Source organism: Vipera berus (genome assembly GCF_964194415.1).
Source record: "Vipera berus genome assembly, chromosome: Z".
In the NCBI taxonomy this organism is placed as follows: Eukaryota; Metazoa; Chordata; class Lepidosauria; order Squamata; family Viperidae; genus Vipera; species Vipera berus.
In genome coordinates this window covers 3,638,381-3,657,047 of record NC_138205.1, presented here as the reverse complement: position 1 = coordinate 3,657,047, position 18,667 = coordinate 3,638,381, and the positions used below count along the sequence as shown (strand labels likewise).

The 18,667-nt window shown below is 46.8% G+C and overlaps 1 protein-coding gene across 1 annotated transcript in view; it reads left to right on the top strand.

The window, feature by feature from the left end:
• LOC308677933 (E3 ubiquitin-protein ligase RNF31-like) overlaps positions 1 to 16,991 on the top strand; it is a 32,246-nt gene extending 15,255 nt beyond the window's left edge. The window contains exons 11-22 of the mRNA XM_081344649.1: positions 51 to 233; positions 334 to 543; positions 1,802 to 1,975; positions 5,645 to 5,743; positions 7,511 to 7,600; positions 8,181 to 8,295; positions 8,675 to 8,793; positions 11,087 to 11,200; positions 11,352 to 11,409; positions 13,183 to 13,279; positions 15,007 to 15,181; positions 16,121 to 16,991. Coding sequence (XP_081200775.1) covers positions 51 to 233; positions 334 to 543; positions 1,802 to 1,975; positions 5,645 to 5,743; positions 7,511 to 7,600; positions 8,181 to 8,295; positions 8,675 to 8,793; positions 11,087 to 11,200; positions 11,352 to 11,409; positions 13,183 to 13,279; positions 15,007 to 15,181; positions 16,121 to 16,174 — 1,488 coding nt within the window. The 3' untranslated portion in view covers positions 16,175 to 16,991. The remainder of the gene's footprint in view (positions 1 to 50; positions 234 to 333; positions 544 to 1,801; positions 1,976 to 5,644; positions 5,744 to 7,510; positions 7,601 to 8,180; positions 8,296 to 8,674; positions 8,794 to 11,086; positions 11,201 to 11,351; positions 11,410 to 13,182; positions 13,280 to 15,006; positions 15,182 to 16,120) is intronic.
• Positions 16,992 to 18,667: the final 1,676 nt, after the last annotated feature.

Sequence of the window (18,667 nt, the reverse complement as noted above, 5' to 3'; positions counted from 1 at the left end):
TGGAAACCTCTCCCTTTTTTTTTTTTTGGATCTTGATCTTCGCTCCACAGGTGCGGGAGTTGAAGTCTCTGGGCTTCGAAGAGCGGGGCATCGTCTTGCAAGCCCTGTACGAGAACAACGGGGACTTATGGCGCACGCTGGTCCAGCTGCAGCGTGCCCGCTTAGCGCCTTTCCACCAGCGGCTGTGGGAGAGCGAAGACCCTCCCATGGACTTCCACACTGCTGACCGACAGGTGAGCGAGAGAGGAAATGGAGGGATCAGGAGCCTCTTTATCGCCGCTGGCTGGGCCGCCGGAAGTACCCCTTCTCCTTTCTCGTCTCGTTCCTCGCCAGGCGCTGCTGCGGCGTCTCCTGGCCTCGCTGTCTCTGCCCAGCTGGGGCCGGGCCGAGTTGGTGGTCTCGCTGATGCTCGAGCAGCCCGATGAAGGCTGGGAGTTAGCCGACATTGTGGAAGCCGTCAAGGCCTCCCCGAACCGCGACTTCATCAAACGCTTGCTGAGCTGGGAGTGCGCCGTATGCAGTCTGGCCTTGCCGAGGAACAAGGTACCGACGGGCGGGTTTTGTTTTTTTTTTGTCCCAAAAGGGGCCGGTTGGCTGTCTCCGATCCATAATTAAGTCCGCTTTTTCTTCGTCGGTTTGAGCGCTGACGATTTTTTCCTCCTTTTTGCCTGAATGTCGGTGGAGTTTCTCAAATCGTCCAGGGTCACGTTTGTCCCAGAGGTGTGTGTTTTTTTTTGTTTGTTTGTTTTTTCCCAGGAGACAACTAAACTTTCTTGCTTTTCTTTGAAGAGGTTTCGCTTCTCATCCTGGAAGCTTCTTCAGCTCTGACTGGAGGGTGGGGAAAATGGAAGGGTTTATACTCTTTTGCAGTCATCTGGTCCTTCTTTTAGAGCAGGTGTCTTCAAACTTGGCCCTTTTATGACTTGTGGACTCCAACTCCCAGGATTCCTCAGCCAGGCACGCTGGCTGAGGAATTCTGGGAGTTGAAGTCCACAAGTCATAAAAGGGCCAAGTTTGAAGACACCTGTTTTAGAGGATTGTTGAGGCCACTCGGAGGTTTGTCTGTGTCCTCAGTTGTCCCAAAGGTGCTTTTTGAAGGGCCAACTGGACATTCTTGGGGTGTTTTTTTTTGAAGACGTTGCGCTTCTCGTTCCAGAAGCTTCTTCAGCTCTGAGTGAATGGTGGGGAATGGAAGGTTTGGTATTCCTTGCACAGGTGACCTTGAGGACACAGACAAACCTCCAAGTGGCCTCAACAACTCTCTAAAAGAAGGCAAATGACCAGCTGTCTGCAAGGAGTATAAATCCTTCCATTCCCCACCATCCAGTCAGAACCTGAAGAAGCTTCTGGGATGAGAAGGGAAACCTCTTCAAAGAAAAACAAGGAAGTCCCGTTGCCTCTCGAAAAAGCACCTTTTGGACAACTGAGGACATAGATAAACCTCCGAGTGGCCTCAGCGACTCTCTAAAAGAATGCAAATGACCAGCTGTCTGCAAAGAAATATAAATCCTTCCATTTCCCCACCATCCATTTGCGTCTGAATGTTGATCACGTGACCATGGGGACGCAGCAACGGTCATAAGTGCGAAAAAACCACTCATAAGTCACTTTCTCCCCCCCCCCAATGCTGTTCTAACTTTCCACGGTCACTAAACGAGAATGCTTGTAAGCCGAGGAATATTTGTATTTAAAAGCAAACGGGGGGGGGGATTTCTCAGGAATCCTGGGATGCTTCCGGACAGAAAACAGATCCCAATTTTTGGCTCCCCGCCCTCCCGCCCATCTCTCCTTCTCTTTTCAGATGCAGTCACTAACGTCGTGCGAATGCACAATTTGTCCGGAGTGTTTTGCGCTTCACTTCACCATTGCCGTGAAGGAGAAACACATCACCGATTTGGTGTGTCCGGCTTGTTCCGAACCGGAGATCAGCGACGAGCGAGAACTACTGAATTATTTTTCCACTCTTGATATTCAGGTGATGTTTCTCCCACTCTGTTACCCCATTTGACGCAGGGGGTGTGTGTCTCGTTTTGGTGCCGGTCTTCTTTTTGAGAGTCCAAATTTTTATTAGAAAAAGAAGAGACTGGACAGCCATTTGTCTGAAATGGTCTAGGGCACAGGTCGGCAACCCGCGGCTCCGGAGCCGCATGCTCTCAGTCGCCCGGTGCGCGCGCACCTCTTCGAACGGGCAGTGGTGCGCACGCACCTCTCCAAATGGCACTGCCCGTTCCGAGAGGTGCGCGCGCAACTTTCCAAAGGGCGGAGGTGCGCGCGCAACTCTCCCAAGCCGCCGCCGTCCCGTTTGCACAGCTGCCGCGTTCGTCCATGTTTGACGAACGCGGCACCTCTCCAAAGGGGAGACCCGTCACCGCGCAGGTGCCTCCTATTTTGCGCATGTGCAAAATGTTTTTTGCGCATGCGCGTGAGTGGACGCACGCGCGCGCACTTTTTGCGGCTCCCACTTTTTTGTTTGTGTGATGGAACTGGTTCTGAGTGGCTCTTTTCCTTTTTCCGGTTGCCGACCCCTGGTCTAGGGCTTGGGTAGGCCACCTTGGCTCTTTTAGGACTTCAACTCCCAGAATTCCTGAGCCAGCATGGCTCAGCTTGGAAACCTCTCCCTTTCCCCTCAGCGTGGCTGCCTCAGGAATTCTGGGAGTTGAAGTCCGCAAGTCATAAAAGAGCCAAGGTTGCCCATCCCTGGTCTAGGGTTTCCTGCTTGAGCAGGGGGTTGGACTAGATGACCTCCAAGGTCCTTTCCAACTTTATATTATTAATGTTGTTGTTGTTATTATTCTCTCTCTCTCTCTCTCGCTCTCTCTCTCACACACACACACACACACACACACGTAGGTTTTAGGAAGAGACTGGACAGCCATTTGTCTGAAATAGTATAGTGTTTCCTGCCTGAGCAGGGGGTTGACTGGATGACCTCCAAGGTCCCTTCCAAATTATTATTATTATTATTATTAACATACATACACACGCACACACACAAAAATACATACGTTTTAGGAACAGAATGGACAGCCATTTGTTTGGAATGCTATAGGGCAGGGGTATGACTCTTGGACTTCAACTCCCAGAATTCCTGAGCCAGCCATGCTGAGGGGAAAGGGAGAGGTTTCCAAGCTGAGGAATTCTGGGAGTTGAAGTCCACGAGTCATAAAAGAGCCAAGGTTGCCTACCCCTGGCCTAGGCCTAAGCCGCTTTACGACTGCTGGACTTCATCTCCCAGAATTCCTGAGCCAGCCATGCTGAGGGGAAAGGGAGAGGTTTCCAAGCTGAGCCAGGCTGGCTCAGGAATTCTGGGAGTTGAAGTCCACGAGTCATAAAAGAGCCAAGGTTGCCTACCCCTGGTATAGGGTTTCCTGCCTGAGCAGGGGGTTGGACTAGATGACCTCCAAGGTCCCTTCCAACTTTATTATTATTGTTACTGTTATTTATTTATTTAAAAATATAAAATATATAAAAAATGAAAACGGGCAAAATAGGGGAGGAAAAAAAGGGGGAAGAGGAAACAGTGTAGGACAAACGAGAAAAGAAAATGAATAGCCTGGACTTCCTACCCTTTTTAGAATTAGAATTAGAATAAGAGAGTTGGAAGGGACCTTAGAGGTCATCTAGTCCAACCCCCCCCCCCCAGCCGAAGCAGGGGACCCTACACCATTTTTGACAGACGGCGCAGTAGAATAAGCAAATAACCTACAACCTCAAATTTTTTACTTTTATTTATTTATTTATTTATTTATTTATTTTATTGGATTTATATACCGCCCTTTCCCGAAGGACTCAGGGCGGTTTACAGGGTACTTAAAACAGTGATACAAAAATTAAAAACAATTAAAAACAATTAAATTTAATCCCTGAGAATAAAACCCCAATTAAAACTAAAAACTCTCAGCCTGGACCGGGGAGCTCGAAGAGCCAGGTCTTCAGGTCCCGGCGGAATGAACGGAGGTCGGGGGCAGTCCTGAGCTCCACGGGCAGCTGGTTCCAGAGGGCAGGCACACCCACCGAGAAGGCCCTCCCCCTGGGTGTTACCCGCCGGCAATCTTTCACCGGCGGCACCCTGAGAAGACCCTCCCTGTGTGAGCGCACTGGACGAAGGGAACTTGATGCCGGCAGCAGGTGTTCCCTCAAATATCCCGGACCCAAGCCATTTAGGGCTTTATAAGTCATCACCAGCACCTTGAATCTCACCCGGAGGGCAACCGGAAGCCAATAAAGCTCGCGGAGCAGAGGTGTTACATGGGAGTATCGGGATGCCCCCATCACAACTCGCGTGGCCGCATTCTGCACCAGCTGAAGCCTCCGAGTGGTCCTCAAGGGCAGCCCCATGTAGAGAGCGTTGCAGTAGTCTAACCGGGAGGTCATGAGCGCATGAGTGATTGTGCGTAGAGCATCTCGGTCCAGGTAGGGTCGCAAATGGCGCACCAGGAGAACCTGGGCAAAAGCCCCCCTGGTCACGGCTCCTATGTGATCTTCAAAATTGAACCATGAATCCAGGAGGACGCCCAAGTTGCGAGCCCTATCAACGGGGGGTAACACCTCACCCCCCATCGTTAAAGGTGGAATAGTCTGGTTAACCCTAGATGCCGGTATGCACAGCCACTCAGTCTTGGCAGGATTGAGACGAAGCCTCAATATACACTGGCCGTTTCTATCACGGTGAACCGTTCTAAATCAACAAAACCCCAAACCAAAAGTTGCATTTTTGGTTTTTTTCCCACCTCAAGCAAAACGTCCCAAACTGGTTTCCAAGTGAAAATGAAACTAGATAAGTTCCTGTCTTTAGTTTGTTATTTATCTGAACAAATTTATCGAGCTACCCAGCTTAAGCCTAACTGGCCTCTGGATAGTTGACAACATTATAAAAAAATCCAAAATATCATTTTAAAAAACCATTAAAAAAAAGAGCAATTGAAACAATCCGTTTTGCCATTCTGCGCTAACCCCATCACCTTCCCCATTCGTGGTGGGAATTGATGTGTCCTTCCATCCTGACACATCCAAAATGACCGCCGTTGTCCACACACGGGTAGTCCTTGACTTAACGGCCACAATTCAGCCCCAAATTTCCGTTGCTAAGTGAAAACCGTTGTTCAGTTTTACGACCTTCCTCGCCGCAGTTCTGAAGTGAATTGCTGCAGTTACTAAGTTAGCAACACCGTTGTTAAGCGAATCTGGCTTGCCCCATTGAGTTTGCTCATCGGACGGTCGCAAAAGCGAATCGCGCGACCCCGGGACTTTGCAGCCTGTCGCAAATACACACCGGTTGCCAGGGGTCCGAATTTTGACAACCGGGGGGATGCTGCAACGGTCCTAGGTGTGAAAAATGGTCCTCATAATTTTTTTCCAGCGCCGTTGTAACTGCGGTTGCTGAATGGATTAAGAAGTAACCGTTGCAAACTGAGGCTCTCGTAGCAAAGCTGCAATGTTTTCTTTCTTCGCGCCTCAAATCAGAAAGAAAGAGAGAGAGAAAAGGAAGGAAGGAAGGAAGAAAGAAAGAGAGAAAGAAAGAAACATTTTCTGCTCTCAGAACGAGTCAGTTATTCCAGGATGCGTGGTGGATTCTTTGAAAACTTTTTTGGGGGGTGTCTGCCTAGGTGAGCCCCTCAATTCTTTCCATTGGGCTTCTCCACAGTTGCGCAGTTGTTTGGATCAAGAAACTTACGACCTCTTCCACAAGAAACTGACCGAACACGTACTTATGCAGGACCCCAAGTTTCAGTGGTGCACGCATGTGAGTAGCCCCCCCCAGGTGTCTTTGGTTCCCAAATAAAAGGGGAGAAGAGCCGAAAGTTGGGGTGTGCACGCGAATGAGAAGGGAACCCCTCAAGTCAATGAACGAGTAGACCATTCTTCTAAGGAACGGAGACTCCCGGTGGATAGATGTACTGCCTTTCCCAACTGGGAGCCTTCCAGGTGGGTGGAGTGACTACAACGCCCATCATTCCACTAATGAGCCCAGTTGGGGTGAGGGGGAGTCGTAGTCTCACGGACCAGTAGGTTTCCTGGCTGGGGAATGGGTATTTCAGACAAACCTGCCCGCTTAGGGAGACTATAAAAATAAATTGGTTTCCTGCTCTGGCTGCTTGAATTTGCTCGGTATCTGAAGAAACTTGGATTATTATTATTATTATTATCGGTCCACTGCTTAAGGAGCCAGGCTAGAAGGCAGGACACTGTGAGTTCTATTTCTGCCTTAGGCATGAAAGCCAACTGGGTGTCTTTGGGCCAATCATCTGGAGCCTGGGAGTTCTAGTCCCACCTTGGGCTTGAAAGCCGGCTGGGTATCTTTGGGCCAATCACTAGGAGCCTGAGAGTTCTAGTCCCACCTTAGGCATAAACACTGCCTGGGTGACTCTAGGCCAATCAACAGGAGCCTGGGAGTTCTAGTCCCACCTTAGGCATGAAAGCTGGCTGGGTGTCTTTGGGCCAATCACTAGGAGCCTGGGAGTTCTAATCCCACCTTAGGCATGAAAGCCGGCTGGGTGACTTTAGGCCAATCATCAGGAGCCTGGGAGTTCTAGTCCTACCTTAGGCATGAAAGTCAGCTGGGTGACTTTGGGCCAATCACCAGGAGATGGTGAGTTCTAGTCCCACCTTAGGCATAAAAGCCGGTTGGTTACTGTGGGTGAATCGCCAGGAGACGGTGAGTTCTAGTCCCACTTTAGGCATGAAAACCGGCTGGGTGTCTTTGGGCCAGTCACCAGGAGATGGTGAGTTCTAGTCCCACCTTAGGCATGAAAGCTGGCTGGGTGTCTTTGGGCCAATCACTAGGAGCCTGGGAGTTCTAATCCCACCTTAAGCATAAAAGCCGGCTGGTGACTGTGGGCCAATCACCAGGAGACTGAGTTCTAGTCCTGCCTTAGGCATGAAAGCCCGCTGGCTGAATTTGGACCAATCATCAGGAGATGGTGAGTTCTAGTCCCGCCTTAGGCACGAAAGCCGGCTGGGTGACTGTGGGCCAATCACCAGGAGACGGTGAGTTCTAGTCCCACCTTAGGCATGAAAGTCGGCTGGGTGTCTTTGGGCCAATCACCAGGAGATGGTGAGTTCTAGTTCTACCTTAGGCACGAAAGTTGGATGGAAGGATGCTTTGGGGCCAATCACTCTCAGTCCAACCCAACTGACAGTGTTGTCATGACGGGGAAAATAAGAGGAGGGTGGAGTATTGCATACGTTCGCCAATTATTTATAAAAATAATCAAGACATGTAGATAAATCAACAATAAACAGCCATTCACCACCACCCCTCGAGAGGACATCTTGAAATGAACCTTTATTGTCAAAGTACAACTATGTGTAAATTGAGATTAGCTGAGCATCCCTAGGACTAGGAGCTGGTTGTTTTTAAGGCGAGTCCAAATGTCCAGCTGATGGAGCTAACCTGGACGAACTCGGCCCAGTTCAATTTCTTTTTCCTTTAGGGGCGGTCTCTGCTTCCTGGAATCAGGAAGATCTGATCGCAGCCTGGGCTAAAATGGATTTTTCTCCTTCTCCTTAGTGCTCTTTCGGTTTCATCTACGAATCGGAGCAACTGGAAGCCAAATGCCCCCAGTGCCGCCAGAGTTTTTGCGTCCAGTGTAAACGCCAGGTTGGTAAACATTCTCTGTTAAGGTATTTGAGTAGAGTAGAGTAGAGTAGAACGGAGCAGAACAGTACAATACAGGACAGTACAACAGAACAAAACAGAACAGAGTAGAGTAGAACAGAACAAATGGGATGGAATAGAATAGAATAGAATAGAATAGAATAGAATAGAATAGAATAGAATAGAATAGAATAGAATAGAATAGAATAGAATAGAATAGAATAGAATAGAATAATAAAATAAGGAATAGAATAGAATAGAATAATAAAATAAGGAATAATAGAATAGAATAGAATAGAATAGAATAGAATAGAATAGAATAGAATAGAATAATAAAATAAGGAATGGAATGGAATAGAATAGAATAGATGGAATGAAATGGTAAGGAATAGAATAGAATAGAATATATGGAATGGAATAGAATAGAATGGAATAGAATAGAATAGAAAACATGGAATGGAATGCTAATAGAATGGAATGGAATGAATAAGAATAGGAATAGAATACAATAGGAATACAATAGAACAGAACAGAATAAAGGCTAAATGCTGAATTTGGGGTGTCTTCTCTTCTGCGGCAACAGTGGGAGCCCCAGCATCAGGGTCTGTCCTGCGAAGCGTTCCTGGAATGGAAGCGAACCAACGACCCCGAATACCAGGCGCAGGGCTTGGCAGTGTACCTCCAGGAGAACGGCATCAGTGAGTATTTTGTCCCCAAGTTCCTTTTGGGACACGCCGAGAAAGCTTGGGGTGGCTTTGAACCCAACCGAGTTTCCGACACTAAGCAACGAATGAAAACACCGTCAAGGAGAGCAGCCACCTGGGATTAAGGAGAAGCTTCCTAACAGTGAGGACAGTTAACCAGTGGAACAGCTGGCCACCAGAAGTTGTGGGCGCTCCATCGACTGGAGGTTTTTAAGAAGAGGCTGGACAGTCACTTGTCTGAAATTGTATAGGTTCTTCTGCTGGAGCGGGGTGGGGCTGGACTAGAAGACCTCCCAGGTCCCTTCCCGCTCTCTTCTATTCTAAAGGCAGGTGGAGACAAAGCCAATAAATTTCTTTCTTTCTCTTCTTCCAGCGTGTCCCAAATGCAAGTTCTCGTACGCACTGGCCCGAGGGGGCTGCATGCACTTCCAATGTTCCCAATGCAGACATCATTTCTGCAGCGGTTGCTACGGGACCTTCTATGCCTCCAACGTAAGGATGCTCAGGGATTGTGCATTTGTGTGTGTGTGTGTGTGTATGTGTGTTTGTGATGCCAGCCTGGAACTCGGTACCCTGTTGCTATTCAATTTCCCGTTTGCAGGCCTACTAGAGGTGAATTTGGAGAACGGAGGCCGAGACGGTGAACAGAAACCACAGGAAAATATAAGATAGGGGGAGTCCGTGACTTTTAACATTGAACCCCAAATTTCCGTTGTTAAGCAAGGCATTTAAGCCAGCTTTGCCCCGTTTTACGACGATTTTTGCTACAGTCGTTCGGCGAATCACTGCCTTTGTTAATTAACAGTACGGTTGTTCAGCAAATCCGGCTTTCCCCATTGTTTTTGCTTATCAGAAAGTCGCAAAAGGGGATCGGGAGACACACACACACCCTGGGCGACGCTGCCACTGTCACAAATGTGAGTCAGTTGCCAAGAGTCTGAATTTTGAACCCCTGACCGCGAGGGATGCCGCAACGGCCGTTAAGCACGAAAAACGGTCCTAAGTCACTTTTTCCAGTGCTGTTGTGACTTTCAGCAGTCATTAAATGAACTGTTAAGTCACGGACTAGTGTGAGGAACGGACTTTAAAATGCTGGAATTCTGCTCTTTTGATAGTGGGTGTAATCAGAGGATCCGAAAGGATTATTTTTTGTTCGTCTTTCCTCTTTCTTACATTCAAAATTGTCAAGGCAGGGCGAAAATTCAGGTTTTGGTTTTGTTCTGTTCAAGACCGTCTCTGCCGTTCGTTCTTTCCGGTTTTTCTTTGATAACGTTCCCAGCCCGCGTCTTCACAGCGGCGCCTGAAATTTCACGTCGCTAAGTGAGACATCGGTTCAGTGAGTTTTGCCCCGTTTTACGACCTTTCTCCTTCCACTTCACGGCGAAGTGGATCCCTGCAGTTTTTACGTTTGTAAGACGGTTGTTAAACGAATCGGGCTTTCACACACACATACACACACACACACACACACATACACACACTGGACTTTGCTTGTCGGAAGGTCGCAAAACGGGATCGCATGACCCCCCTCGGGGACCCCCGTGGCCATCGTATGAGCTCAGTTTGCCCAGCGTCCGAATTTGATATCACGTGACCACGAGGATGCGGCCACAGTTGTTCAGCGTGAAAAATGATCATAAGACACTTTTGTGAAGGCCGTTGTAACTTTGAATGGTCACTAAATGAAACAACAGTTCTAAGTCAAGGACTGCCTGTTCTTTTCCCATTTAAAGGGGAGCACCATTCAGTTCCCTGTTTTGGAGCTGGGTTGAAAAAAAATATATAAATTGCTATTTATCACATGTCTGTTAACAAAGTCAGGTTATCTGACTTTGGTCTACATTCCATATTAAAGGGAATAAAATTTGTTTAGTGACCGTTCAAAGTTATGACGCTGAAAAAAGGGACTTACGGCCATCGCAGCATCCTCCCTGGTTAGGTGATCCAAATTCGGACACTACGGAACCGCCTCATATTGATGACGGTTGCAGCGTCCCTGTGTGTGTGTGTGTGTGTGTGTGTGTCACGCGATCCTATTTTGCAACCTTCTGACAAGCAAAGTCCATGCCGGATTCACTTAACGACCGTGTTACGAACTTAACGCCTGCAGTGGCGAGAAAGGTTGTAAAAGGGACCTTTTCCAACCAATGTCCCACTTCGACATTTGTGACGGGAATTTTGCCCGAACAGAAACATTGAGCTCAACTATCGTCGTAAGTTGAGGACTGTCTTTACAGATAGACCTTGGCTTAACAACAGTTCGCTTAGTGTCCGCTCAAAGTTACAGCGGCACGGGAAAAAGGGACTGAACGACCATTTTTTCACACTTAACGACCCTCGGAGCGTCCCCACGATCACGTGATTTACATTCAGACGCTTGACAACCGACTCATATTTGTGACCGTTGCGGCGTCCTGGGGTTTGTGTGTGTCACCTCGATCCCCTTTCGCGACCGGCTGACAAGCCAAGTCAAGCTTAACCGACGTTTTACTAATTCAACATCTGCAGCGATTGGCTTAACAAACGTGGCAAGGAAAGTCATAAAACGGGGTAAAACTCGCTGAACAAGTTTCTCACTTCGCAACGTAAGTGTGTGGCTCAGTTGCCGTCGTAAGGCGAGGACTCGCCTGCATTTCCCTTCGGAAGGGCGGGCGGGCAGTTCAGCCATTTTCCTACCCTGGAAATTTGCAACTCAGTGGGCGGTCGTAAGCCGAGGACCGGCCTGTGCCTTCACTTGGGTGGGCAGCTCAACCATTTTCCCACCCTGGCCTTTGTTTTCCGCCAGAAATGCCCGATCCCTCATTGCCCGATCCGGCGCTCCCTCCACGGCCACCATCCGCGCGACTGCCTCTTCTACCTGCGGGATTGGGCCGTGCCACGCCTGCAGCAGCTCCTCCAGGTCAGGGGGGGGGCGGTGGGGGGGATGTGGGGCAGGGGGGGCTTCAGGAGCAGGGCGGGGGGGACATGGAAGCCCGGGGGGGGTTAAGGAAAAGAAGGCTTGTTGGGAGACTGATCGGGCTTCTCTCTCTTTCCCCTTCTCTCCATCCCAGGAGAACAACGTTGCCTTCAACACGGACCCCCCAGCGGGCACCCGGGCTACCCCTGGAGGTGCGTGGACCCCCCCGCCCCCCAAATCCTGGGAAGTCCAGCTGCCCTGGGGTGGCTTCATTTTAAGTCCGGAATGAAAGATTGCACTTTCAAATATTTTACACTGCTTTGCTTCGCTTCGCTTCGCTTCGCTTTACCTCACCTCACCTCACCTCTTTTATTTCACTTTTACTTCACTTTAATTTTACTTTATTTTTACTTCACTTCATTTTTACTTCACTTGAACTTTACTTTTACTTCACTTCACTTCTACCTTCACAGGCAGTCTTCAATGTATGACCGCAATTCAGCCCAAACCTTGTTGCTATTTTACTTTATTTTACTTTACTTCATTTCACCTCACCACATTAACTTCACTTTAACTTTATTTTTACTTTACTTTAACTTTACCTCACCTCACCTCACCACTTTTACTTCACTTCATTTTAACTTCACTTTAACTTTATTTTTACTTTAGTTCACTTTAATTTTACTTTATTTTTACTTCACTTCATTTTAACTTCACTTTGACTTCATTTTTACTTCACTTCAACTTTATTTTTACTTTACTTTAACTTTACTTTTACTTCACTTCACTTCTACCTTCACAGGCAGTCTTCAATGTATGACCGCAATTGAGCCCAAACCTTGTTGCTATTTTATTTTATTTTACTTTACTTCATTTCATCTCACCACATTAACTTCACTTTAACTTTATTTTTAGTTTACTTCACTTTAATTTTACTTCATTTTTACTTCACTTCATTTTAACTTCACTTTAACTTTATTTTTACTTCACTTCACTTTACTTTACTTTAACTTCACTTAACTCCACTTCTGCCTTCACAGGCAGTCCTCAACGTATGACCACAAGTGTGCCCAAACTTTGTTGCTAACTGAAATATTTGTTAATCAGGTTTTGCCCCAGTTTACGATGATTTTTGACCCAGCTGTTCAGCGAATCACTGTATTTGTTAATTAACAGCACGGTTAAGTGAATGTTAAGTGAATCTGGCTTCCGCATTGACTCTGATTGTCAGAAGGTCGCAAAAGGGGAATGCGTAACTCCGGGACATTGCAAGCCGTCATAAATAGGAAACAAATGCCAAGTGTCCGAATTTTGATCACGTGACCCGGGGATGCTGCAACCGTCATAAGTGTGAAAAGCAGTCACAGGTCACTTTTTCAGTGCTATTGTAACTTTGAGCGGTCACTAAACGAGCTGCTGTAAATCGGGGACTACCACTGCTTTACTTTTTAACTTCTTTATTTCACTTCAATTTTTTAAAAATTTTATTTCCATTTGTAAAGCCGCCCAGCTTTGTGTTCATGAACCTGGGCCGCTCACCTCCTTAAAATAACCCAATAAAATAACCACGCGGCTAGTCCTCAACCTAGAACACTTCATTTAGTGACTGTTCAAAGTTGCAACGGCGCTGAAAAACGTGACTTGTGACCCGTTTTCAGTTACGGCTTTTACAGCATCTCCGTAACCAGGGGATCAAAATTCAGATGATTGACAACCGGCTCACATTTTTGAAGGTTGCACCATGCCGGGGTCACGCAGTCCCCTTTGGCGACGTTTCTGACAAGCAGAGTCACTTAACAACGGTGTTAGTAACTTAACAACCGCAGCGATTCACTTAACAAGAAGAAAGGTTGGAAAAAAACTCGCCGAACCAAGGTCTCGCCTAGCGACAGGAATTTGGGGCTGAGTTGTCGTAAGTCGAGGACCGCCGATCCAAGGAAGGAAGGGGCATGCTTTAAACGTCGGGGTCCTTCCTCTGCCTGCAGGGGGATGCCGGGTTATGGAGCAGAAAGAAATGATGGACGGCTTGAAGGACGAACCGTGCGGCAAAGAAACCCCGGCTGAATATGCTGGCCTTTGCGAGTGAGTAAAACCCTCCTGAGGGGAGTCGGGAATTCATGGCCCTTTCCCAGAATTCCTGGCTGCGATCCGGCAGAGCTGAAACATAATACAGGAAGTCCTCGACTTACATCGGCTCCCGTCGCTAAGTGAATCATCACAGGACAGACCCTGATTTTACAATCTTTCCCTCCCACTCCTCCCCCATGGTCATTAAGCAAATGTGACACACACACACACACACACACACACACACACACATACACTAGAGACTTCAGGTGACACGGGGATCACATCACCCAGGGATGCTTGCAATCATGGTAAATAACATTTGGCTACCAGGTTGGCCCCTCCCCCCGCGCGGAGTTGCAATTGGGTCAGAAGTGCAAGGACTGGTCGTAAGCCGAGGACTGCCTGTAGGTTGGGACAAGCAACCTTGGTCCATTTGTAGACGAGGGAAGCCAACAATATTTTGAGAGACACAGGAGGAACCTGGAGTTTCAGATCTTCGGCAAGGCTTAAGATGGTTGGACTTCAACTCCCAGAATTCCCCAGCCAGCAGGCCGAACATCAGGAAGGAGTTTTTGACAGGAAGTGCTGAGGGGGTTGCCGCAGGGATCTTCAAACTCGGTCCTTTGAAGGACTTGTGGACTTCAACTCCCAGAGTTCCTCAGCCAGTGCCTTGAAGAGGTTTCCCTTCTCATCCCAGGAGCTTCTTCAGGTTCTGACTGGAGGGTGGGGAAATGGGAGGATTTATACTCCTTTGCAGTCATCTGGTCATTTGCTTTCTTTTAGAGGATTGTGGAGGCCACTTGGAGATTTACCTGTGTTTGTCAAGATCACCTGAGTAGCGCAAATGGGTGTGGAGCAGGGGTCTTCAAACGTGGCCCTTTTATGACTTGTGGACTTCAACTCCCAGCCTGGCTGAGGAATTCTGGGAGTTGAAGTCCACAAGTCATAAAAGGGCCACGTTTAAAGACCTCTGGTCTGGATCTAAACTCGCGGTTTCACCAAAATGGCCGACTGAGGAATTCTGGAAGTTGAAGTCCACAAGTCATAAAAGGGCTGAGTTTGAAGACCCCTGGATTACCGCCTCAAGGGGTTTCTTCCCCTTCTTTGGAGTTTTTCAAACCAACTAGATTGCACATAGACAAACACACACACACACACACACACACACACACACACACAAACAAACAGTGTGTAGGCCCATCCTGCACTCTCAAGGGAATTAGACTTGATGACCTCTCTGGACTCCCATCTCTATGATCCTGGAGGGACCAGCACGGTTTCAACTAGGCCAGGGGTCCCCAAAGTTGGCAGCTTTAAGACTCATGGACTTCAACTCCCAGAATTCACCAGCACAGCTATGAGGAATTCTGGGAGTTGAAGTCCACAAGTCTAAAACAGTTGCCAAGTTTGAAGACCCCTGAAATAGATGGTGGTTCTAGCAAAAGGGGGCCTGGAGGCCTGATGGGTTTTCTATTTTGACAAATAAGTGCTTGATAAACAACGTATTTCAATGGGTCCATTAGTAGTTCCGTGGTACGTATGAGCTTCATCAAACTAAATCCAATATTAACACCATTCCAGTACCTTTTTTCCCCACCTTAAGCAAATACAATTCTTATTGTTAACAGATGTAAGAGTTGAATATCTGCATTTATTGCAGTTTTCTAATAGTATCGGTGGTACCAGTTTAAAATATCTTTTCTAACCAAAACATGTTTCTTGACATACACGTACCCCAGGGCGCACTACAAAGAATACCTAGTCAGCCTGATCAACAGCCACACTCTGGATCCCGCCGTCTTCTACACCTTGCAGGAGGTGGAGATCGTGTGTCGGAGAAACCTCCCCGCCGCCCAGCTGCTCCCCAAGGCACCGACGGAGGACGAGGAAGCGTATCGCAGGCATCTGATCCAGGTGAAGCCTCCCGTCTCCTGTTGCTTGGGAGGTCTTCTCACCTGGATTCCTTCTCCCATCGCTCAGAGGCCTTTTGGTCAGCCTGCTGGAGAAGGGGGTTGGACTAGAAGGCCTCCAAGGTCCCTCCCAGCTTTTGTTATTCCTCCTCCTCTTTTAAGAAGAGATTAGACAGCCATTTGTCTGAAATGGGATAGGGGTTTCCTGCTTGAGAAGGGGGTTGGACTAGAAGACCTCCAAGGTCCCTTCCAGCTTCGTTATTCCTCCTCCTTTTTAAGAAGAGATTAGACAGCCATTTGTCTGAAATGGGATAGGGGTTTCCTGCTTGAGAAGGGGGTTGGACTAGAAGACCTCCAAGGTCCCTTCCAGCTTCGTTATTCCTCCTCCTCTTTTAAGAAGAGATTAGACAGCCATTTGTCTGAAATGGGATAGGGGTTTCCTGCTTGAGAAGGGGGTTGGACTAGAAGACCTCCAAGGTCCCTTCCAGCTTCGTTATTACTCCTCCTTTTTAAGAAGAGATTAGACAGCCATTTATCTGAAATGGGATAGGGGTTTCCTGCTTGAGAAGGGGGTTGGACTAGAAGACCTCCAAGGTCCCTTCCAGCTTGGTTATTCCTCCTCCTCCTCCTCTTCTCCTTTTTAAGAAGAGATTGTACAACCATTTGTCTGAAATGGTCTAGGGCAGGGGTAGGCCACCTTGGCTCTTTTATGACTCGTGGACTTCAACTCCCAGAATTCCTGAGCCAGCCAGGAAAGGGAGAGGTTTCCAAGCTGAGCTATGCCGGCTCAGGAATTCTGGGAGTTGAAGTCCACGAGTCATAAAAGAGCCAAGGTTGGCCTACCCCTGGTCTAGGCTCCCTGGCTTGAGTGCGGGGGTGGGTGGGTGGACTAGACGACCTTGGAGATCCCTTCCAACTCTGTTATTCTGTTATTGTCCTGCAGATTCTAAGAGACCAAGTTCCTCTTGGCCTAGAGATTCCACGAAGACGGAAGTAGACGGAGATCATCACCTATACAGGGAGGAAGAGAAGCTGTGATGTTCTTCCAAACGGATGGAGAAGAGCTGTTGTGTTTTAAGAATTGTCCTTTCCAGCTGATGATTTATTGGTGGGAGGGGGGCTTCTAAGGTGCAGTCTTAAAGCCCTCCCTGCTCTGACCACTAGGTTGAATTTAAGGGTTGTCTTGTTCTACACCCTTTTTCTTCTGTCTTGTCTGAGACACATCCAGAGGTCTTCTCGTTGTGACCATTTAGAAGAGGGATGTCCAATTGTGGCGACTTTGAAGACTTGTGGACTTCAACTCCCAGAATTCCCTCGCCAGACTTGCGGACTTCAACTCCCAGAATTCCCCAGCCAGACCTGTGGACTTCAACTCCCAGAATTCCCCAGCCAGACTTGTGGACTTCAACTCCCAAGATTTCTTTAGGCAGACTGCTGGCAGAGGAATTCTGGGACTTGAAGTTCACAAGTGTGGCTGGGGAATTCTGGGAGCTGAAGTTCGCAAGTCTTAAAAGTGGCCACAATTGGACATCCCTGACAGAGAAGGTGATGATGGAGAAAACAAAGAATTTTAGATTCGTCCTAACTCTCTTTAACAAGTTTTTTTGATTTTAATCTTAATGGAGTACTGTATTCGCGTTTTGCGGGGTGGGAAAAAAGTGTACTGGTGGGTGGAAAGGAAGCTTGGCTTCAATCGAAAATTTCTTGTTCTGGTTTTAGATTGATCCAATGGTTTTAATTCCATTTGTTCTTTCAGCCTGCATATCTCCTGGGAAATGCATTGGTCTGAATAAAAGTTATTTTGTTAAACGAGACTCTCTTTTTGTTTTGTGGTTAATATCATCCCCAGGTGCTAGCATTTAGATTTTTTTTTCATTGACCAAAAATAGGCGTCACCAAAAAAAAATTTCTGGGTGGTGTTTTTTCCTTTTCTCCCAAATTTGTGGAAAACCTTTTGCAAATTCGGAATTCGTTTATACGGGTTCTTAGGAACCGTGTCCCAATGCGATTACATCGCAGAGAAATTCTAAGTAGCACCATCTTATTTATTTAAATAGTAGAATAAAACGTGCAACGTCTTACAGGCGGCTTCGGATCATTTTCCTATTTCCTCCTAAAGAGTTGGAAGATTTCTCTATGATTTGAATGTTTTATATCTCTAGGAAGTCAGTTGCCCAAAGAACGGCAATTTTCCCCAAGTTTCTTCCTTACACCGTTATTGAATGGGATGTTGGCATCGCTCTCTAGAAATTCCGCTCGCCCCAAAATGATAATTCAGGTTACTTCCAAGAGGAGAAAACTGGGCTTTATCCATTTTTCAGTATTTCAGTCTTTAAGGCCGTATTTTTCTCAGCCTGGCCCACTTTAAAATGTGTGGACTTCAGGAAGATCAAATAGAGGATAGAAAGAGATGAGAAAGAGGCATAATAGATATGTCAGAATCCATTTATATCGCATTCATAAATGGATGTTTAAAATACTGTGCCTTCCCTGGATTCTGCCGTTTCTCCGAGGGGGAGAGGAGAAGGTGTTTATTCAGCCTGGATTCAAAGACCAGGGAAAACCCTTTTGATCTTAGGACAACAAAGGAGGGGGAGGGAGGGGGGGATCTGGTTCCTATCTCCATTTGAATCTGAAAAGGAAGGAGGCAATAATCATAAAGACACGGGGAAGTTCGCTCTTTCCCACGAAAGGGTTGACACCGAAGTTTAATTGATGTGGGTCTGACCAAATGGGTTTTGAGGGGAGGGGGTTGAACCGGGGACTCTTTATAAAGTATAAAGTTGTAACACAATCCTGTCTTGTATTTCCACAACCGATAACATCCTAGTAGAATCTCCTTTTGGACAAGCCCTGGCTCCAAGAGTTCTTTATTTTCCTAAGATGTGGATTGGGGGGGGGGGGTCCTGACAGATATGTGATAGATTATAGAGAAGGAAGGTGATAGATTAGATAGATAGATAGATAGATAGATAGATAGATAGATAGATAGATAGATAGATAGATAGATAGATAGATAGATAGATAGATAGATAGATAGATAGATAGATAGAGAAATAGATTAGACAGACAGATAGATGATAGATAGATAGATAGATAGATAGATAGATAGATAGATAGATAGATAGATAGATAGATAGATAGATAGATAGATAGATAGATAGATAGATAGATGATAGAGAAATAGATTAGATAGGTAGATAGATAGATAGATAGATAGATAGATAGATAGATAGATAGATAGATAGATAGATAGATAGATAGATGATAGATAGATAGATGATAGATAGATAGATAGATAGATAGATAGATAGATAGATAGATAGATAGAGAAATAGATTAGATAGATAGATAGATAGATAGATAGATAGATAGATAGATAGATAGATAGATAGATAGATTGATAGATGATAGATGATAGAGAAATAGATTAGATAGGTAGGTAGATAGATGGATAGATAGATAGATAGATAGATAGATAGATAGATAG